Raw genomic sequence first — 22,461 nt, 5'->3', positions numbered from 1 at the left:
GGTCAGATGAGCGAAAGTGCTAAGTATGGTTCCTGGCCTGTGACCTGTCCTACTCCTTTGGTTTATGGCGGGGGAACCAGGCTGCCCAAGCTCACAATGAGAGAACCCCAGCTGGATCAGGCAGCAGCCTGTAGGGGTCTGACTGGAACCGGGTCCTTAACTGATTGTGGGGAGGCACTGAGGACAAGGGGAGGCTCTCTCCTTCGCTTCCCCCTGGCGCTGGCCAGGACTGCCTTCAGTGGGGTTTCTTTTCTCGTCTGCTCTTTTCTCCTGCAATTTTCACAGTGGCCACTGGATGACGCCTGGAGCTCTGATTTGGAGTTGGATCCCAGCGCCCTTACAAGCACTTGGCATCGGGCACTTGGACTAATGAACCAGGCCTGCCCTTCTGAGAAATACCCTCCCCACGTCTTCACACCCCTCTCCCGACTCTGGCAGACCTCACCCCAGCCTAGAAGCTGCTTCACTTCCTAGGCAATAACCACACAATCCTGAATCTGAAGACCAGTCTGGCTACTTCCTAGCTATGTATAGGTTTTGACAGAGGCTAGTTCCCTTGTCCACCTCCTGATTCTCTCTCTCTCTCATTTCCCTTTTCTCTTGCTCCCTTTACCCTCTTGGATAGGAAAGAATGTTCCACAGAAGGGTAGCTAGTCCTTGCTTCTTTGTTTATACCTCTCTCCTAAACTCAAAGGATGGGAGACTTTAAAGTTCAGTAAAACAAACATGTAATGCAAGAACAGAGAGTAAGAATCCAAGTAACAGCATGGAGGGAACTGGCGGGGAGAGTAACATTGTCAAGAGAAGGCACAGAGCCTGAGCAGACACTGCGCCTGGGCCTCCTGGTGTCCTGACAAGCAGGGAGGTCACATGGCTTTGAGAACCTGATAAAACCAGGCACAGAACACTTATGTTTTGGGGGACTCTTGAACCTACGTCCCCTGGAGGGAACTCAGCATTCTCAGCCTTCTTGGTTCCCTGGAGACTTGAATAATTAAAAAGCATAATATCTTCTGCAGTGGTTGGTGAGCTGGCAAGTTGGTGAGTGACAGATGTCACTTGTGGTGCTCTTTCTTATACCTGGTAAGATGCGCTGGACATAGCCGTGGGTGAGAAAGCCAAGGGCAGGAAGGGGCTGTGACCTCAGCCAATCGCCCTGATCCCTTTCAGAATTTCACCTCTCTCTTTGTTCTCCGGGGATCATGGTATTTCTATGACTTTTTGCCTTTCTAGCTTTCACTTTTAGCTCACAGTCCTTCCCAGTTTCTCCAGCTGGCATAGCTGCTGTCTCCAAGGCTGGTTGACTCTTCTGGCTCTTTGGCCCTAAGATAGCGAGAAAGGAAGGAGAAGAAAGCTATCAGTCACAGAACTCCCCCAGCATGCAGCATGCCGGGGACTGCGCCACACCCTGGGCCTGCATTGTCTTGTTTAAACACCTTGGCTTGTAGAAGGGAAAACAGAGGTTCAAAGAGGCCATCTTCGCAAAGCCACAAAGCTTCAGTTCATCAGGGACAAAAGTGGACCCTTTCAAAGACGTTTTTACTAGGAAGCTTAAGAGGCAGACAAAAGCAAAGCACAAGATGTGGAAGAGATGAAGGGCAAAATGCTGGTTCTTCACTCAGGGGTAACTGAAGCACACATAAAACTCCCAGATCCGTGAGCCATTGTGTCTTCCTGCTCTTCATCCTGCCGTGGACAATCCCACCTCCACATGTCACCTCCTGCTCTGCCCTTTCCCAGGTCCAAGGTCATTCTTTTTCCTGAAGTAGTGAATGCAATTTCTGCTGCTCACCTAGGACTCCCACCCCCAGGGAACGCAAGGCACGCAGAGTGCTTCCTAGCAGCTGAGCGGGAGGTGGGTATCCAGGGAGGAAGTAGGCAGATTAAGATAACAATGCCAGCACTGCAACGTGCAGTTGCTAGTTGAGGTCCATTTCCTCCCAGAGGAACAAGAAAATCTCAGGGTGGCCTCTGATCCTGGCAGGTGCTTTAAAAAAAAAAAAAAAAAGCCTTCTCAGTGAGTACTTCTTGAATGTCTATTTGGGAGACATATTAGATGCTGTACTAGGCACTGGGGATACAGTGGTGAAGAAGAGAATCATACTCCCTGCCTTCTACTTACGTTCCAGGAGGGGAACGTGGACAGCAAAGAGGTAAGCGAATAAGTTTCAAATAGTGATCAAAACTAGGCAGATGATAAAATAGAGTACAGGAATAGAGCGGGGCTGGCCAGTAGAATGTCTGTGATGATGAGAATGTTCTCCATCTTTAAAATCAACTGTGGCTCAGGATTGAAACTGCTTTCTGATTTGATCAAAGAGGGGCTTCTGCGAGCTTCAGAGATGAAAATGGAGCTATAGCCTCTTAATTTTGCCATCTTTGATCAGAAGTTCTCTTCTTATTTTTCTAATTGAAAAAAATCACTAGTTAAAATGTGCATCTGCCGCTCTTGGAGGGGACTCACCTGGGCCCTGGGCATCGGGGCCAAGTGCAGCAGAACCTCTGACCCTTCTACTTCTACCACATTTAACTTAAACATTTGTATCAAGGGTAGAACCCACATGATAAACGAGAGAGTAGGGAGGGAAAAAAAAGACAGCAAACAAAAAGTCAGCATCTTTTCTTGTGTAAGAAGCGAGTTCAAGAGGGCCGGTGTGTTTACTGGAAAGAATTCTAGGGGAAGACACCATGAAGCAGAAACTAGACCAAGACCCTAATTATGCGCCCTAATAGAAATCATTCATGATCCCCTCCCTTAGAAGGTGTCTAGAGGTACAGAGCCTCAAGGCCAAGTGGAATCAGAGGTTAGCTAGAACGGTCTCATTTAAGAAGGAACCCTCCTCCCCTTCACTCCCAAAAAACCCCCATGGAGCTGGCTAGCAGAGGTCTGTGAGCATGAGGCTCACCTCCGTCGGGAGAGTGGCCATCCAATCTGGGGCTGGGAGGATGCAGACAAGAGTGATGTTTCCTAGAGTGTCCGGGCTCTGAGAGGTCTTCCCTTTTACCCAACCCAACACACTCTTGGTACAGGTGAGGAAACTGAGGCTCAGAGAGGGGCAGTGCCTTAGTCTAGAGTATGCAGTGAGTCAGGGACAAGATCCTCAAGACTTCAGATGTCTAAGCTGCCAGTTCAGAGAGGTCGGGGAGCAGAGGGACTCCAGTCAAGGTGAAAGATGGCATCTGTGAGGCTGAGAGAGAGACCTGGAGACTTAGAGGAGGACTGGACCAGTTGGAGCTGATGGTCAACTGAGCAAAGCCTCCCTATTGCTCAGTTTTTACACTTGGGTAGACTTCATATAGTAAATATTTTGGCCCCGCCCCTGTAATTTACAGCTTTGATGCAACTGTAATAAAAATCTCAATAGATTTTTTTTTTGAGGGACTTAACCAATTGATCCTAAAATATGTGTGGTAGAGTAGAAATGCAAGAATAGCCAAAACAATTCTGAATAAGTAAAACCGAAAAGACTTGTGCTGCAAAGCACTGAGATATAGAAAACATACATGTTAATTGAAAGAGTACCAAGGAAGACTGGTTTGACAATAGGCACATCGAGTAAGGAAACCCAATAGAACACAGAGACACATCCATCTACATACGAAAACTTGATGCAAAATAGATGTGGTTTTATAAATTAACAGGGGATCAACGATATGGGGGAACGATTGGCATTCCATTTTGGAAAGAAATTGAAACGAGATCCCTACTTCAAATCTTTCACAAAAAATAAATTCCAGCTAGATGAATGACTTCAATGAGAAAAATAAAACTTGCAAAAATGTTTAAGGGAAATGGAAGGGATTGCTCTTCGGTGAGGAGAGTTTGATGTAAAAAGTACAATCCGTAAAGGACTGGGAAAATTGGGTACACTGACTCCATCAAAATAAAAAAATATATATCCGTTTAGAAAGATGACACCAAACACAAAGTTTATGCTAAGTGATGCCTCTCTCTGGAGCTCATTCACCATCTGCTGGTTTCTGGACCTAGAGGGGAGGAAATGGTGCCTGGATACTGAGAAGACGTCACATGCTCTGGCTAGACGGTGAGCAAACATGATGGCACCGACAATTATTCTAAATCTTCTTGGGTTAATCATAGTACCTTACATGGTCTAGTGAATTTTAGAATACACTTTAAAATCAAATTGTTTGCATAGACAAGGGCCCTCTCTATACCCTAGAAGCAATTCTGTCCTGAAGGCTCAGTCAGGCATTTAATGGAGCAGGGCAAGAAGGGCTCAGACCCAAGGACCCAAGAACCTGATGGCTCCCTGCTTGCCTAATATTCAGCACACCTACCTGTAATAAGAACAGCATCTGCCATGCTGAGTGGGCCGGACACTGTGCAGAGTGCTTGCCAAATACTCCTTACAACCACCATGTGATATAAGAGAGATCAATACCCCCATCTTACAGCTGAGCAAACTGAGGCTCAGGCAGGGTCAGTGATTTTTCTTCCAACCCAGGTAACTCTGACCTAAAGTTTAGGTTCTTAATGACCATGTAATATTGACTCCATGTGCCTTCTTGATTGTAGCCTCAGGGCCTGGCATAATCCCTGGCACGCAGTAAGAATTCATTAAATAATTTTTTTGTGAATGAATTGCATGAATAAGTGAATGACTCTACAGTATCTAGCAGAAGGCTATAGAAGGCATGTGAGGTAGGCTTAGCGACTCAATCTTGGGTTAAGATCGGGCCAGGAGTGGGAGTGCCCAGCCATCACCTATTACTAGTTTTTGGGAACCAACATGGGAGTAACCAGTTTTAGAAAAACTCGATCTGGGTGTTGTGTAATTAACTCAGTATGCAGTTTTGGGCATGTACCTTCTCCGGAGGGCTTCAGTCTCTTGCTGTCAGCTGGAGGTTTGGTATGGATCAGAAGTCAGCAAAACATATTCTGTTGACGGACCAGAGAGCAAACATTTTAGACTTTGTCTAAAACCTAATTTGGGTCTCTGCCACAACTAGGCAACCCTCCCATTGTAGTAAGAAAGTAACCTCAGACAATATGTAAACAAATGAATGTGTGACTGTGTTCCAATACAACGTCATTTAGAAAAACAGGTACCTGTCTGGATTTGGTCCCAAGGTTGTAGTTTGCTGAGTCTTGATCTAGATGATCTCTGCATTCCCTTTAATCTTCACAGTCTATGAGAACAAGATGTATGAAGGGCAGAAATGGTCATGCAATGTGAATACCCTTCTATGGTGTCCATGGCAGACACTGCTAATTGATCACAGGACTCTTCTGATGAAAAAGGAGTTGGCTTTTATAATCAATCACAGATAGAGAACTCTAACTGGAGCATTTTCCCTTTCAATCTCTATAAAGCAAATTTTTGGAAAACTCCAGATACCCTCTTGAGTGTAGCTCTGAGGAAGATAGGAAGAAACAGAAATTGAGAAGTGTGGCAACTTCTTCCGGTCTCATCCCCTGGTGAGAAGAATGAAATTGTCCTTGGGGTGATGCGAGAACCAAAACCCTAAATCTAAGTCAAGCTGTTTGACTCAACAGTGACATTATCCATCAGTGGAGGTCAGACATTCCATCTCTCTCTTACTCGCCCTACTGAGTGCGCCAGCTAGGAGAGAAAGCCCCTGACACATGGTAGCTATTCAGTGCATGCTAATTTTCTTCCTTGTCTTTTCCCACCAAAATTTAAATCACTGAGTGACTTCTCCCTAGAGGGATCTGTTGTCTGTCTAGTTGGGGGATACTTCACAAACGAGTCCTTATGGAGCCGTCACTGCTGGATAACGCATGACGCGATCGTGTCTCTTTGCATTTCCACAAACCTTCACTTTGAAGAATGAATGGGGAAATTCCAAGCATCAAGAAGTGACGTGATATTGAGGCAAGGGCTTGGGCTTTGCAGTTAGACCAATTTGCCTTGGAATCTAGAGATAATGATCACTCTCTTGACAGTTAGAAGCAATCTATACAGACAGGGTAGCACATAGACTAGACTTTATGGCAGCCATCATTTGTTGTTGTTGTTCTTGCGTGAGATCTGTAGGGTACTTGGGGGTAGGAAGCGTTCCTCTAACATCTCAAATTGTACGCCGTCACTAAGTGTTGATTACAGCGACCAATGAGCTGCTTTATCCCTTTATCTCAGATTCAATTGTCTTTACTTGTAAGGGAAACAATTCATTTATTCTTTTCAGAGTCCTTTCACCTCTGTAACCTCACAGCTCTCTGAAAAGGCTGATTTGTGAGGACCATCTCATTTCACACTTGGGAATCCTGAGCTCCAAAGAGATTTGCTGAGGGCAGAGCTCTTTCTTCTGCGTCTTTTATTTGACAGCTCTTCATGAGCGCTTTCCACGCATCCGGCATGGATTACACACTGGAGATACAGGGGTGTAAATATTTCGGGGAAGTAAATATCTGCTGGTTGAGGACTTTGTCATCTGAAATTTGAGGAGGAAATTGCATTGAGCAATCAGTGGAGAGTTTCACAAGCCCCTGCAAGTCCAGAATTGGGAGAATTAGGGGTGCACTACCCAACATCTCATTGAGAATCAGATCTAAATAGCACCTCCACAGTTGACCTCTTGCCCGCCTCTCCACCAACAAGGCTAATGGGGCGGGGGCCCCCAGGATGTTCAGGGCTCAGATGGACACCAGAGATGGTCTTCTTATCAGCCTGGCAACAACTTCCAGGCCAGCCTCTCCTACTTCTTCGCTGGCGGTTACTCTGCTGGCCTTGCAGTCTTACCCAGGGCCGGGAAAGGGCCACAGTCTCTCTGGTATCAGGCTTCCTGGTCTGTGGCCAAGCTCCCTGCTTATGTCATCAAAGCTAGGAGGGGCCAAGGAAATTCTGGCGAGGCCACACCCACTAGTGAAAGTATAAACAGGGAGGTTTGGCCATCAGAGCTACCCCCGCCCTCACCATGAAGTCCAGTAGCCTCTTCCCCTTCATGCTTCTTGCCCTGGGTACTCTGGCACCTTGGGCTGTGGAAAGTGCTGAAAAAGGTAAGCTGGAGTCACCCCTGATGATCTTGACTGCAGGGTTGGAGTCGAAGGCTCCCAGTGGTGTGGGCATGGCCCCTTCTCTAGACTCTACTCTCTCAGCTTAGTTTCAGGAGATATCCCTGACAGTGCGTTCATGTCCATCCAGGCGCCAAGGTCTCTGAGAGGGCTTCTGAGCATCTGGAAATGCTTCTCTTACTTCGTCGTCTATCAGCCCAGGTCTCACTCCCATTCTGTTCTTATTTCTCTCTCCCTCCCAGTACCCTGTCTGTGGCTCTCCAGTCATCAGTCTGATTCTCTCCATTAGTCTCTATTTTCCTGCCTCTGGCTCTAGCTTTCCACCTGCCCGTCACTTCTGTTTATCTTTGTTTATTTCTCCCCATCTCCATCACGCCCAGCCTGCCTCTCTGCTTGTGTGTAACCTGGCTTTTTCCTGGGGTAGGAAACCTTGACTGGGGGCCCTATGCCTTTCTCATGACCACACATGTGGTTTAACCAAGGCTGTTAAGGCTGTTATGGAGGTCAGACAGAGACTTTCCTTCAGACTTAGGGGACAGTCAGCTAGGTGGGGGCCACTCCTGGAAAGCGGTGCTTTGTCCAGGAGCCGTGATGGCTACTCAAGCCCCATCCTGAATTCTTGCACATCTCTTCCAAAGCTTTGAAAGCTGGAGCCTGCCCTCTTAGAAATCCTGCCCAGTGCCTTAGAGTGACTAAATATGAGAAACCCAGGTGCAGGAGCGACTGGCAGTGCCCAGGGAAGAAGAAATGTTGCCTGGATACTTGTGAACTCAAATGCCTGGACCCTGTTGACATCCTGAACCCAGGTGAGGAGGTGGGAGAGCTAGTGGAGTGAGACAAAGGACATGGCATCGGGGTGGTGGTGGGGACAGGGTCGAGTCCAGGCCTCCTCCTGGCCAAGAATTGTTGAGCCAAGTTTGTTAGCTGGTCAGGGAGTCATACTGCCCCAGAGAGGAAATTATTTACCTAGCTGGTGAAGCAGCCAGTCTGCCGGGAGGTCAGTTGTTCAGGTCATAGTCATCTGGTCATTCAGATAACTAGGCAGTTGGCAGTGACAGATCCAGTCCGCACTGGACACCTGGTCACCTGCATTGGCTGAGGGCCTGATGTTAGAGAAGAGCCAGATGCTACCTTCCGGGGGTACCTGGGCCTCAGGAAGGACATGGTGGTCATGAGGATGGGAGGCAATGATTCTCTGTGCTCAGGCCAGGGCAGGGGCTGGGGCCAAGGAGCAGGGGGGTGTTGTAGAAGGTACAAAGCTTCTAACCCATAACTCTACTCTCACCAGTTAAGAAAAAGCCTGGGAAGTGTCCAGTGGTCCAGGGTCAATGTCTGATACTTAACCCCCCCAACCACTGTGAGACAGATGGCCAGTGTCTGGATAACTTAAAGTGCTGCAGGAACACGTGCGGGAAAGTCTGCATCTCCCCTGTGAGAGGTAAGGAGGGGCTGGGGCAGCTGACCTCTCTCCTTCCAGTCTCTCAGTCTCAACACTCCAGAATTCCAGGCATGTAAGCAGGGGGACTCCTGATCCCTACTCCAGCAGAGCCTCTGCCTGACTCCCTTGTCTTTCAAGAGCACTGTTCCCCAAGCCTCAGGGTAAGGATTTCCCTTGGATCACTCATGGCTTGGATTCTACTCCAGCCCCTCTGGGTAAGGGCCCTGGGCAAGTGACTCTGAGTCTCAGTTTCCTTATCTGCAAAAGGGACCTAATGCAATTGAAAGTGCATTGTGAAAAGCCCTGCGAGCACTAAGTATGTATTATATAAGGTTATAAGGTTATATCCAGTATGTTGTCTAGGATCAAAGCCCAAAGGATCAATGGATTTTGAGGAGAGGCTAGCTCAATTATCTGACTTTAGGGTTTTCTAGTAAAATAGAAACTTGGACTCAGCCTCCTGATACCAAGACTCATTCAACTATATCAACACCTTGCCATTTTCTCTATCTCGGGGGGTTTCTTGGGGGTAGAATGTGGAGATGATGTGGCTGGTTCCTCTGCTGAAGCTCTGATCCAATTCCCTCTCACAGCTTGATGTTTGCCATTTGGAAGAGGCTCTGGATTTCTACTTTGTGTGGCCTGGGAATTCCATTCCTAGTCCCAGACTTGGCTCACTGGAGCACTCCATGGTGAAGACCTGGTTCTACCACCAACATTTTCTTTGCAAAAAGGCTTGGCACCAATAGGCTTCCAGGAGATGTCTATTAACTGGGCAATAAATGAATGAGCATCTTTCTCTCTGTACGTTTTGATTCTGTGTTTCACTGGGGAGTATGAGTCAGATGGGAGGGAATGTTGGATAAGAGGCCTCCCTCCTACAGATATGGAGTGGAAGGAAGAGGCTTAGAGGCTGGACGGACGTGAATTTACATCACAAGTCTGAAAATATTGGCTCTATGATTTGGGACAAATGACTTCATCTCCTACATCCTAATCTCTTTGTTTGCAAAGTGGTGATAAAAACCAATTTCTCACAGTGCATTGGGGCACGTAATGGGGTGTGAATGGCCACATTTCTGGGGCATGTTAAGTTCAAAAATGGGGGCTACTTGGAGGAGGGTATAGCTCAGTGGTAGAGTGCATGCTTAGCATGCACGAGATCCTGGTTCAATCCCCAGTACCTCCATCAAAAAAATAAAGAAATAAACCTAATTACCTCTCTCCGCCCCCCCCCCCCACACACAAATGGTGGATACTTGCCTTCTGTGGTGATTGGAACCTCTTTCATCTCTTCTCTCTCCCAAGACACTATTTCCTCTATATTAAAATAAACGTTGAGCAGAATAACATGCACTATGAGTCCTGAGAGAGGACTCCAAACACTGCTGCCCATTGTATATTCATATCAGGGTCTCCGAGAGAGCACAACGTAGTCAAGCATTGGATGAAACGATGTTTTACCTCCACAGAGATGAAACAGCGAGACCAGCTTCCATTGTGGGCCTTGATCTCCCCTGGCCAGTGAGTCTCTGCAGACATTTACCTACATACACTCCTCTCATGTCACAGTAGAAGGACCCCATCCCCTCTCCATGGTGGGAAGATATGTCAGTAGGGTTGGCCGGATGCCATAGTGCACACACTTATACAAAACAAAGGAGCCTACACTGAGCTTGGAATTGGAAAAGATATTTCACAGGTGGCGATAAGTTTGGCAAGGGCTGTGTGGGCTCTTTATCTCTTGGTAAGTAAATATTCCAGGTCCAAGGCCCCTTCTTTTGCAGTGGAAGATGCATGCATGAAACTGCCTTTCCCAACAGTAAAATATTGCCATGGTGGTCACCTTGATGACATGCTGTCGGCCAGTAACATATGAGGGTGATGTTGTTCTTGACTCGCTGGAGCAGAAAAAAATAACAAGAGCCGAAATTCTTATGGACAGAGCCGAGCAGGGGACTCTGCTCCACATTGTTCTGTGCTCTACACACTGGAAAGGAAACTGAATTAGGTAATGATTGAAAAGAAAACAAACAAACAAACAAAAACAAATTATAATTCAGTCTTTTTCTGGAAAATGTCAGTGGTCTAAGAAAATACTCCATACTACTTTCAACCAATATTCCCAGAACAGCAACTAGATGTATTAAACTAACCATTTCAGAGAGGAGGAAAGGAGGGAGAACCATTCAGTTAATTTTAATTTCATTCATTTAATTTTATTCATTTTAGCCACACTCCACGTTGACTCCCAATGATCCTCCCCTCTTGGCATTCACACCCTTGTGTGGTCCCCTCTTACATTTTGCACAGTTGGTCTGTATGACCAAGAAACTTTGCAGAGTGATAGTGTAACTGGGCAGGACTCTACTGTCTTTGGTGACCATATGGTATTTGTAACTGCTGAATTGTATAATAGTTTAAATGGCTTTTCTCATGCTCTTGCCAACCAGGGTTAGGCTGGGGAGGAGGGAGGCTTGGGTGGTCCGCCCAACCCCTTCGTGGGTGACCATGTGGGGATCATGCTCAGTGCCATGCTTTTGCCTCCAACACCTCAGAAATGGCATTTCGGTTTCTGTTTTCTGTATCTTGTTGTTCATAACTTGCCCCAACTGGGAATGCATGAAGTTATTTTTAGCCCCTTGTGGTTTCTTTGTATTCTATTGTTCAGGGTGCATGTCCTAGCCTGTGTCACCACTGCAGCAAAAGGTTCCAGGCCTCAGCCTGTCTAAAAATGCTACAAGCATATACCAACCTGACTTTAAACTGTACAAATTTTTCAATAGTGCACTTTTCGACAGACCACTTTCCTAAGCACACTTCGTTCTAGGCACAAGAATATTAGATTTCTAAAGCCAGAGGAAAACATCAGACCCAGCAGAAGGAAGGGGAACTGTTGCATCTGCATAAACAAGAACAACTTTGCAATAATTTGTTACCTTATATGCAAGCTCTGTGAAAACCAGCACCCTTGAGCTCTTGGACTTTTACTGGAAACCCTTGCCTTCTCTCCCCAGAAGGCTCACAGTTTTGGAAGCATCACCCCACTGTGACCTCCTTTGCCTGGCAAAGAAATACAGCTGCCTTTTCTACTTCATCTAAAATTCTGTCCTCAAGTCTCAATTTAGTAATCGGGGTACAGAGGCCGAGTTTTGGCCGCAATAGACAGCTGTGTCCTTATGAGATTGTGGCCAAAACACGGCCTCCGTACCCCGCTTACTGAATTGAGAATTGAAAGCTGGTTCTTTAAAAAGATTTTCATAGTTAATTAACCTCTGGCAAAACCAGTCAAATAAATAATAGAAAAGGCAAAATAATCATCATCAGAAATGAAAAGTGGACATCACTACAGATCCTAGAGACATTAAACACATAAGGCACTATGAACAACATCATGTTAATACATTTAAAAATTTAGATGAATTGGAAAAATTCCTAGTACTCAGTCCAGTCAGCCTAACCACCACCAGCAAACTTGTAGTCTCATGAGGGCTGGTTCATTGCAATGAGGGTATCACATACAAAGAGAAAGATGGAGCATCTCAACAAAGGTGAAGATAGAACTGTTACATGATTTGGGGGGAAGGGTAGAGGTTGGGGGAAATTTAAATGAAGCAGAATTTTGATAGACTCAAAGCAAAGCAGCAGTCAGTGGGTCAACATCAGATCAGGACTGTGAAGTGAACTCAGTATCCTGTACCCTTGGAAACTACAAATTAGATATGAAATGTGTTAAGAAATCTCTTATTCAAAGCTCTGTACCTGGATTGGAAATCAAGGCTGCCTCTCTATGTCGAAGTAACTTAGATCCTTCAGGTAAAAATGGGTTGTTGAATTCCTACAGATACAATTTCAAGTCTAATTTCTGATAGTCTGTGACCTTAGAAACATGTTTTCTCAGTGACTAAGAAAATACTAGCTACTCAAAGAAGCTTGAGAAATACAGCATCTCTGGCTCCATCCAAGACCTACTGAATCAGAATCTGCATTTTATGGTTCTCGTGCGCATTCAAGTTTGACAGGCCTGACATTTCTTTTTGTAGATGCCTGGGAAAGTTCACACTTTACGGAGGAGAGAGGGTCAGTACTGAGAGGTTGCCTGTGTTGGGTGGCAGACTGGCACGTTGCCAGGAACACTTGTGCGTGTCTTTCTGCGTAAGAGTGATGTGCTTTTTCGAAGGATGGGAGAGTTCCCTGAGGGCTGACTGTATGCCAGGCTCCCTGTACATTCTTAACACGATCATCTGTATCTTCTGCCTCATTTGATTTTCATAAAGGCCGTAGAGGGAAGCAGAGAATGGGGATGATTTGTGTTAAAACCCTTAAAAATATCTAAAGTCTTTGATTCCAAACATTCCACTTCTAGGTGTCTGACCTAACAGAGAAATCTGAAATAAAGAAAAAAAGATTCATGCACAAGAATTTACCTCTACACAAATCTACAATAGAAACCAAGAACTAGAAACGATTGGTTTGTCCAGTGGCGTTACAGAAATGCTGACGTAGCCCTGAAGAGGACAACAACGTGGCCATTGGCTGAGTTCAGCAAAACAATCGTTTCCTGAGAAGCTTTTGCACACCCAGTGCATGTTGTGCCTGAGGTGGGTAGACCCAACAGACGTGGTGACAGATGTGGTCCTGCTCTCATGAGGTCAAGATATCCATGGAATTTGTATGACATTAGGAAATTGTGTTATAATGTGAACGAGAAATGAGGATATGAATTTATATATACAGTATAATCACAGTCAAGGAAAAAATGCACTTGGATCTGAAAAACACAAGCCACATCTTCCCTCCAAAGGATGAAGAGGAGGCAAGAGGCCCACCTGAGAACTTGGATGAGCCTGTACACTGGGTCCTGTGGAAGCTTTGGCTGGTTTTCTGTAAAAGCTGTTTCTGATTCCCTATCGATTGCAAGAGTCACAATTCGAGAAGCACAAAAGGGATGCTTTGTGAAGGACTATCCATACCAGCTCCTTTGTGGAGAGGATGGCTTTGCAAATTACAAGCAGTTTAGGAAAATGTTTCTCTCTGTGTGCGTTCAGCCTGTGCACTGTCTGAGCATTGTTTCTCCTTCAGGCTCTCACCTGACCCAACCAATATTCACCGGACACGTGGACAAATAAAGAAAGATTATCTGCAATTCATAGCAGGTGGCCGAACCATGTTGTGTTAATGGACTTTGGGTGACTATAGTGTGGATTATTTTGGGAAACATGAAATGCCAAAGACCTCACTAGACCATCCTGCCGCACCCTTCCGTCTCCTACAGCAAGGGCTATTCCAGACTGAGGACCCCCGGCTCAGGCAAATACAGTCCAGCCCACATATCACCTTGCAGGGTGAGGAGGCCAAGCCTTGGAAGGAGATAAACTCCTGGGTTACACACAGAACCCACGCTAAAGAAGTGGTGGCAGTTTTTTTTTTCCTTCTATTTCCCCAATTGTTTGACAATGATCACTTTTTTAAAAAATGAAACTCTTACCAATGGATTAAAAAATATTTAAACAGTCCAGAAATCCCTTTTGACTCCCCAGTTCTTTTCTTTTTTAATTGAAGTAGAGTCAGTTACAATGTGTCCATTTCTGGTGTACAACACAATGTTCCAGTCATGCATAGCCCAATTCTTTTTTTTTTTTTAAAGAGTTAACTGTTTTAGAGCAATTTGAGGCCCATAGCAGAATTAAGAAGGTCCGGAGGTTTCCCATATACCTCCCATCCCAACACAAGCAGAGCCTTCCCCATTATCAATATTCCTCACCAGAGTGGTGCGTGTGTTACAATCAGTACACAGAAACTGACACATAATCACCCAAAGTCCATAGTTTACAGCAGGGCTCACTCTTGGTATTGTACAGTCTCTGGGTTTGGACAAAGGTATAATAATGTATATCCATCATTATACTATCATATAGAGTATTTTCAGTGCCCTAAAAATCCTCTGTGCCCCTCCTACTCATTTCCCCCTCCCCAATCTCTGGTAACCACTGACCTTTTTACTGTCTCCAGAGTTTTGCTTTTTCTAGAATGTCACACAGCTGAAATCATGCAGTTATGTGTAGCCTTTTCAGACTGGCTTCTTTTACTTAGTCATTAATATGTGTTCAAATTTCCGTTGTGTCTTTTTATGGCTTGAGAGCTCATTTCTTTTTAGAGCTGAGTAATATTCCATTCTCTGGATGCACCACAAATTATGTATCCATTTACCTACTGAAGGACATTTTGGTGGCTTGCCAAGTTTTGGCAGTTATGAATAAAGCTGCTCAAAACATCTGTGTGCAGTTTTTTTGTGGGGATATAAATTTTCTACTCCTTTGGATAAGTGCCAAAGGAGCATGATTGCTGGATTGTACGCTAAGGTATATTTGGTTTTGTAAGAAACTGTCTAATTGTCTTCCAAAGGGGCTGTGCCATTTTGCATTCCCACAAGGAATATATGGCAGTTCCTGCTGCCCCACATCCTCGCCAGCATTTGGTGTTGTCAGGGTTCCAGATTTGGGTCATTCTAATAGGTGTGTATTAATATCTCATTGTTTTTATTTGCATTTCCCTGATGACATGCGATAAGGAGCATATTTACATATGCTCATTTGCCATCTGAATATCTTCTTTGATGAGCTGTCTGTTAAAGTCTTTGGCCTTTTGGCCATTTTTTAAATTGGGCTGCTTGTTACCATTGTGTTGAGTTTTTTATTTAAAAAAAATGTTTTTATTGAAGTGTATTTGATTTATAATATTAGTCTCAGCTGCACAGCAAAGGGATTCTGTTATACATACATATATATTTCAAATTCTTTTCCATTATATATTATTATAAGAAGTTGAATATAGTTCCCTGTGCTATACAATAGGTCCTTGTTGTTTATCTGTTTTATATATAGTCATGTGTTTCTGTTAATCCCAAACTCCTAATTTATCCTTTCTCCATCCTTTCCCCTTGGTAACCATGGTTTGTTTTCTATGTCTGTGTGCCTATTTTGGGTTTGTTAATAAGATTTGTATCATTTTTTTTTTTTTAGATTCCACATGTAAGTGATATCATATGATATTTGTCTTTCTCTGCCTGACTTACTTCTTAGTGTTGAGTTTTAAGAGTTCTTTGTATATTTTGGATAAAAGCTCTTTATCAGATCCGTCTTTTGCAAATATTTGCTCCCAGTCTGTGGCTTGTCTTCTCATTCGCTTGACATTGTCTTTTGCAGAAGTGTTTAATACTGATGAATTTTGGGCAGCAATGGTCATTTTTTATAATCTTCCATAGGTCAGGTTCCCTGGGAAACGGTCTCAGATGCAGATCCTTACATGCAGGTTTGCTGGGGAGTATTCTGAGGACCAGCATCTGTGAGAGGTGAGACACAAGGCTGGGTAGAAGTGGAATTGTGATGCAGTTGCAGCAAAGTCTCGGTCAGTCCCATGGGGAGCTTTGGAGCTGGGTGGGCCCTTCAGAGGTGCCCCCAATCAAACTAGGGAGCTATACCTTTGTACCCCAACATCAACCAGTCAGTGGATACAGGTTGCCCCTGGGAATGGGGTGTAACCTTGGATGAAACAGCTCGCTGTGGCCCAGGGAAATTCCCAGGGAGGGACTCAGCTGGGAGTGTCAGCAGCCAACACCCCAGCAAGTGATGACCTGGTTGCCTCGGTCTTAACTGGAGATCTGACAGCCCACTAAGTCTTCACCATATAATCTGAAAAAAATAAACTTGAAAATAAAGAAAAGAATGTGGGATTTGGAGATAAAAGATATTGAGATCCACCAGTGACTTACTATATGATCTTGGGCACATCTTTTCTCTGGGCCCAAGTTTCCCCATCTGTATACTGAGAAAGTGTTATTAGATGAACCCCTTGGGACACTCATAATTTGCAATCACCAGGAAAGCAGGTGCCCTGGGAGCTGACCACAGCAATGGTAGAAGATGGTCTGAGATGAGGCTGAAAGATTAAGAGGAGAACCTATTGTCGCAGGGATTTCATTGAATTAGATGAGGTTGCCCATGCTTCTGGGGCTTTCCCTCTAAGGTGCTTCTATGAATCATTCGTAAAAGAGCAGAACAAAGTGGAAACTTAAAGGTCAACTGGACTATCTCTTTATTACACAAAGGAGTCAAGGAATGTGCCCCATGTCACCGACTGAGTCAGCAGCAGAATTGGGAATCACCCCTTGTTCCTAAAACCTGGCCAAGTGGTTTCTCAACACCTACATTGCCTGTTCCTTGAAAGACTAAGTCAAGGCTTGCTTTGGTTTGAAGAGATACCCCCTCAAGCTAACCTCCATGAAAGAAGAGCTATTTGAAAAGAGTCTGCATGAAAGCAAATTTCTCCCACAGTCTTCTTAAAAAAGTGAGAAACCAAGGGACTAGGAAGAAGTGAATTGAACACAGAAATCTGTCATTCAGGGTAGGACACGTTCAAAATGTACTCGGAGTATTGGAAGGGGAGATGCTGTTTTAAAACAGCAAGCAGAATTAGTGGATTATATGCAACAAGATTGGATTCTTCCATATAGACCTTGGGAGGCTTTCAGAGAAAAATTAATCTTGCGGTCCAAATATTTGATTTTAGAGAAGCTAGTTGACGGTAAGCTCTAGTCAGAGTGGAAGACTACTGGGGGGACTTCACTATTCACAAGAACTTTTCAGTTCTTCCCGTTGTCAGTGCCGTGACTCAGTTCCCTCCCTGTGCCTGGAATGGCTGAGTTAGAGGTTCCTACCTTCCAGTTTCCAGAGACCAACGCCTCCAACTTCTCTAAGAGATGCCTAAGATATGGGTGCAGACCTGGGAGTCTAACTGCTCTTTGTACAGCTATTAAAACTGCACCTGTCTTGAAACAACCTCCTTCTCCTTCCTTTTCTTAACTTCTTAGACTTTAAAACATTCTGCAGGGCTTCTCATAAATATTTCCTGCTGCAAACCATTCGCTTTCACACTTCTCCAATTTGAAAATTTGATTTCCAGTTCTATGTTGTAGCCAGTGGGTATGAATGATTTCTGGTTTCATCCAAGATGGCTTTTGAGTTTCTGTTTCTTGCTCTCCATGTTGTTGGGTGTGGCTTTTGGAAGGAAAATTAGAGAAAGATTTGTTTTACCCTAACATTTGATACAAATGTCCCTAAAGTGAGGACAGCTTATATTTGTTTTGTTTTTAAGTATTAAATCTTGAAGATAAATCATCAGCTTCCATGGTCAACACTACCAGTCCCATTTTCAATTTCTCTTCTATGGAGGAAGACACATTTGGTGTGTCTTCTCTGGTATGTACCCATAAACAGCTTGCCATTTTATGTGTGATTTTTAAATAAATATGAATACTTCACGTTACATATTTATATCACCAATCTGATTTTTCCAACAAACTTTTCTATGATATGCCTCTATGTTGATTCATGTAAATTTATTTTTTATAGCATATGAAACATACCAAGGTATGAAAAATTAACCATTTCACAAATGAGGGCCATTTTGATTGGTTTCAATTTGTGACTCTTTGGAACCATCTTACAATAAACCTCCTACCACATGTATTAGGTTCCCACTGGCAAATATTTTGCCCCTCCTTTGTATCTGGAAAGAAAATTGCTAAATGATGGCTTATGTGAATTTTTAGTTTTATTAGGCATAACCAAATCACTCTTCTAAGTGGCTGCACCAATTTACATGTCCATCAGCAAACTATGAGAGTCCCTGAGTGTTTTTATTGTAGACTTTAAATTCCTGCCATTCTGAGGGATGAAAAATGGTGTCTGGTTGCTTTAAGTGGCTTTTTCCTTATACCTAGTGAGTGGAAGCTCTTTATGTGTCTATATGGACCATCTGCTATAATATCTTATTTGATTGCTCATCTATTCATAGTTCATTTTTTTCTAAGAATTTGGTTGTTTTTCTTACTCATTTATAGAAATTCTTCACATATTTTTCATTCTATTTCTTTGTTATAATCATTTCAAATATTTACTTCTTTTTTGTTTGCTTGTTTAACTTTCACTTATTCTTTCTTTTTTTTTTTTTAAATTATTGAAGCACGTCAGTTTACAATTTTGTGTCAGTTTCTGGTGCACAGCATAATAGTTCAGCCATACGTATACATACATGTATTTGTTTTCGTGTTCTTTTTTCATTCTAGGTACAAGATATTGAATATCGTTGCAAATATAAACTTGTTTATCAAATATTTACTTCTAGGCTATCATTTACCTTTTGACTCTTTGTGTTTGTCAACTTTGAAATTGATGTAGTCAAATTTGTTGTTTTCTTAACTCTCTGCGCCGTGCTTACCCTGAGGTAAGTCTAGCATCTATTGAGCACCTCTTATGTGACAATCACTGGGCTATTCCTTTCACATGCTGTCACCTCTAACCCTCATAACTTTATGAAATTGGCACTGCTATTATCATTTTTATGTTAGAGATGACAAAACTGAGGCTCAGTGGGACAAAGTCGTTGCCCCAAATCTCAGAGCCAGTCACCAACAAGTACAGGATGTAAACCCATTATCTGCTTGGTTCCAGAACACTCTCTTCGTTCTATTCTAGAGGTCTGGGGAGAAACCCCACACAGGCAGATATTTTACTCTTTATCTCACCCCTCATATCCTAGACAAGATCCACTGAGTCAAAAAAGATGGAAATGCAGAGAAACTCTTGTACATTTATTTATTCACTAATCAACAGACATTTCCTGTTGTGTGCCAAGCCTCACGGTGGATGCTGCGAGTACAGAGATCAAACAGGCCAAAACTTGGCCCCCAAGGAGGTATTGGTCACAAAGCCACATCTTCATCCAGCTGTTCGCATTTTTTTCCAAGCTTGGGGAAAATGGAATCCTAGATCACACAGACCAGGAAGTCCTAATCTCACTGAACTGGTAAGAATAAATCTGTGGAAAGAAAAGAGTGCAGAACCTTAGCAGAGAAACAACTGCAGTGACCCTTACATCCTTCCTACTGAGAGGGTCCTTCTACCACCAGGCCCAAAGTCCCTCAGGGTAAGTAGAGAGAGAGCTCGGTGCTGGAATGATTGAAACAGCACTGGTCTTTGACCTATGAAGCAGGAGCAAATCCAGGCTTTTCAATGTCCCTACTGATAAAATGAGGGCATTAGGCCAGATCTCATCTGGTAAAAACAAAGCCACAACCCAGAGGCTTGACCCACCCCCAGATACCACCCATCCCCGTCTCTACCCTGTGCATGGAAATCAGTTCTTCCCCAACCTCAGGACCCAAACTGAGGCCATGCATGTCTCGAGACTCCTTTCCACCAAGGGGACCCCAAAGAGGGTTGTAAGTGTCTGACAGACAGACTGATTCATTAACTGATTGACCAGCTGGCTGCTTGCCTGGCTCACCAGCTGACCAACGGACTACTGGAGAATACAGGGGTTGGAGGAGCCCTGACCCCACCCTCCAGCTGAGTTCAGAGGACCCCCCTGTACTTCTTCAAGATGCATGTCCACAAGTTCAAATCTCTCTGGTCCCCCTTTTCCAGGACTCTACTTCCTCACCTGGCTCTGATGTGCCTACAGGATCCAAACATTTGATGCCACAATAGTCGGGGCAACATTTTTGCTTCTTTGGACACTGCCAGTCACTCTGGCATTGAGGGGGTTCATATACAAGACACATTGCAGGACGTCTGAAGGGGCAGTCTCCACGTTTAGCTTTTTCTGAAGGGTAAGAACAAAGGAGGAAGAGGAAAAAGTTGCTGAGTCTTGACCACAATTCTGGACAAGGAACCTACTTCCCAGGAGAGGAGAGAAACCTAATCCAAGTGGTGAACCCCAAAGGATTGGAGGGAGCAGTTAGAATCCCAGTTTAAGGCAGGTGTGGGGCAATGCCAAATTAAGCCAACCACCCTATAAAGAGGGAGTCAATGGCACAAAAAAGAATGTATAGATGATGATGTGGTGTTAGATGATTTAAGGAGACTTTGAAGAGTTTGCCAATTTCCATGGCGCAAATATTCCCACCATGGCTAATTTCAAGCTACCAATGTGACATCAGCTAGTTAACAAAAGTCTTGAAAATTTCACAATCAGCCACTGCAAGCCAGGATAAGCCAGCTCTGGAAAGCGGTTGAATAAAGCTCATAGTCAGGTGTTCCTGGACCACGGTTGGCTGGGAAAGAGGCAGAGATGGGGAGTGAGAGCAGGAGAGGCAACCCATTAGAGATTAAAAGAAAGAGAACAGGTCAACTGAGAAGTAAACGGGGAAAGAGTGACTATTAAAAAAGAAATACTAAGAAAAAAGAGAACAATTTGGAAAATCGAAACAGATGGTGACCAAAATAATGTGACAGAGAAAAAGGAAAACAAAACAAAACAAACCCAGTAAAGAAGGAACTATTAGAGAAAGAACATACAGACAAGGGCTGGAGTAAACAGGTCCATGTGGTGAAAGGCAGATTTTGGGACGTGCAGAATCTCTCTTAGTTGAAGTCCTCCAAGGGTGCTTGAAATTAGGGGCCACAGGCCAGACCATTGGAAAGGTGGCTTCAAGTTCAGCCCCCAGGCTGCAAGGAAAGGCTATTCCCACCCTGAGCCATCACTGACTCTGGCACCTGGATATGGCCTGAGAGACCCCCTACTCACCTTTGCTGGCACCTTCCACAGCCCAGGACATCAGGAATCCAGAGGCAAACATCACCAGGAGGATGGCAAGGCTGTAGGACTTCATAATGAGGGTAGGTTGGGACTGTGGTGATGGGTGCTGGCCTCATCCTTTATACCTCCTCCCATGGGTGTGGTCCCACCAGAAGTGCCCTCAGCCCTCCCAGCTGCTATTTCATAAGGCAGGAAATTCACGTGAGGACAGCGCCCCCACACCCAGAATGTTGACAGCTCTTTCCAGCCCTTAGGCAAGAGCCCGAGACCTGGGAAGGGGAACCTAGGATTCGGAGGGGGACGTGTCGCCAGGTTGGTCAGGAAGCCATTCTGAAACACCTTAGGGGACCCTGAACCACGGGCCTTGGGGATGGGGTGAGGGGAGGGGCAAAGAGGGCAAAACAGAAGGACTTTACAATGAAGCTTCTTAGAAACCTGGAACAGTCAGAGAGCTGTGTCCTCTCAAAGTGCCCTGACTTTCCCACACCCCTGGACTCTTGGCCACACTGCTGCCAGATTGCTCGGGTCATTCCTTTCCCTCGGCGTCAGGTGACATGTTCTCTCGCTCTCTCCTGACTCATTTTGAGGTAACACGTGCAGCGCCAGTCACACAAAGGATCCTTGGTGAATGACAAGTGAAGAGAGGACAGCAATCAAAACCACTTTGGGCCTCAGCCTTCCCAGCTGTGAAGTGGGAACAATAATAATAACTGACCAGGTCACTGAGGAGGATTTGGGATAAAAAGGGTGGAAGGACATTGAAGAGGGAACACACTTCCCCTTAGCCCTGCGGCTGGAAGTGAAGTTGATGTGAATCGAATCACATTTGAGCCACTTTTCCTGAGATAAACTGAAGGGGCTCTTTCCAGCAGTCATCTGAGCAGTCAGTTAAAAAAGAAGTGCCATTTAACACGTTCAAAAAAGTCTCCCAAGTTACCCGCACTCTCTTTCATGATTATACTGAAGGTTCTCATCTATTGAACATTGACTATGTGGTGAGAAGTTTGTATAGGACAGTTCTAAATATCAAAAGAAAGCCTATTAAGAAGAAACAAAGGGGGAAAAAGGCATGAAATACAGAAAATAGAATGTAGGGGAGGAAAAGAAGAGAGTCCCCACTGATAACGGTGAGAGAAGATTCCAGAGTGACAGCTGAGTGCCAGGAATACAGACAGAACAAACTAGTGGTTACCAGTGGGGAGAGGGAATTGGGGAGGGGCTATGTCAGGGTAAAGGGTTAAGAAGTACAAATTATTTTGTATAATAAATACTTAGAGGTACTTATTATGTATAAAATAAGCTACAAGGATATATTGTACAACATGGGGCAATATATTTTATAATAACTATAAATGGAGTAAAAACCCTCAAAAATTGTGAATCACTATATTATGCACTTTTAACTTATATAATATTGTACATC

The 22,461-nt window shown here is 44.4% G+C and overlaps 1 protein-coding gene across 1 annotated transcript; it reads left to right on the top strand.

The window, feature by feature from the left end:
• Positions 1 to 6,885: 6,885 nt before the first annotated feature.
• On the top strand, positions 6,886 to 9,233 carry SLPI (secretory leukocyte peptidase inhibitor). Its single transcript, XM_010958687.3, has 4 exons — positions 6,886 to 6,985; positions 7,639 to 7,806; positions 8,289 to 8,438; positions 9,032 to 9,233. Exons 1-4 carry the CDS (start codon positions 6,904 to 6,906, stop codon positions 9,034 to 9,036), a joined length of 405 nt encoding a protein of 134 aa, XP_010956989.1. The 5' UTR covers positions 6,886 to 6,903; the 3' UTR covers positions 9,037 to 9,233.
• Positions 9,234 to 22,461: the final 13,228 nt, after the last annotated feature.

The sequence above is a fragment of the Camelus bactrianus genome, chromosome 19, assembly GCF_048773025.1.
Source record: "Camelus bactrianus isolate YW-2024 breed Bactrian camel chromosome 19, ASM4877302v1, whole genome shotgun sequence".
NCBI lineage: Eukaryota > Metazoa > Chordata > Mammalia > Artiodactyla > Camelidae > Camelus > Camelus bactrianus.
The sequence above is the reverse complement of the archived record's forward strand: the minus strand, read 5'-3'. Positions and strand labels throughout refer to the sequence as shown.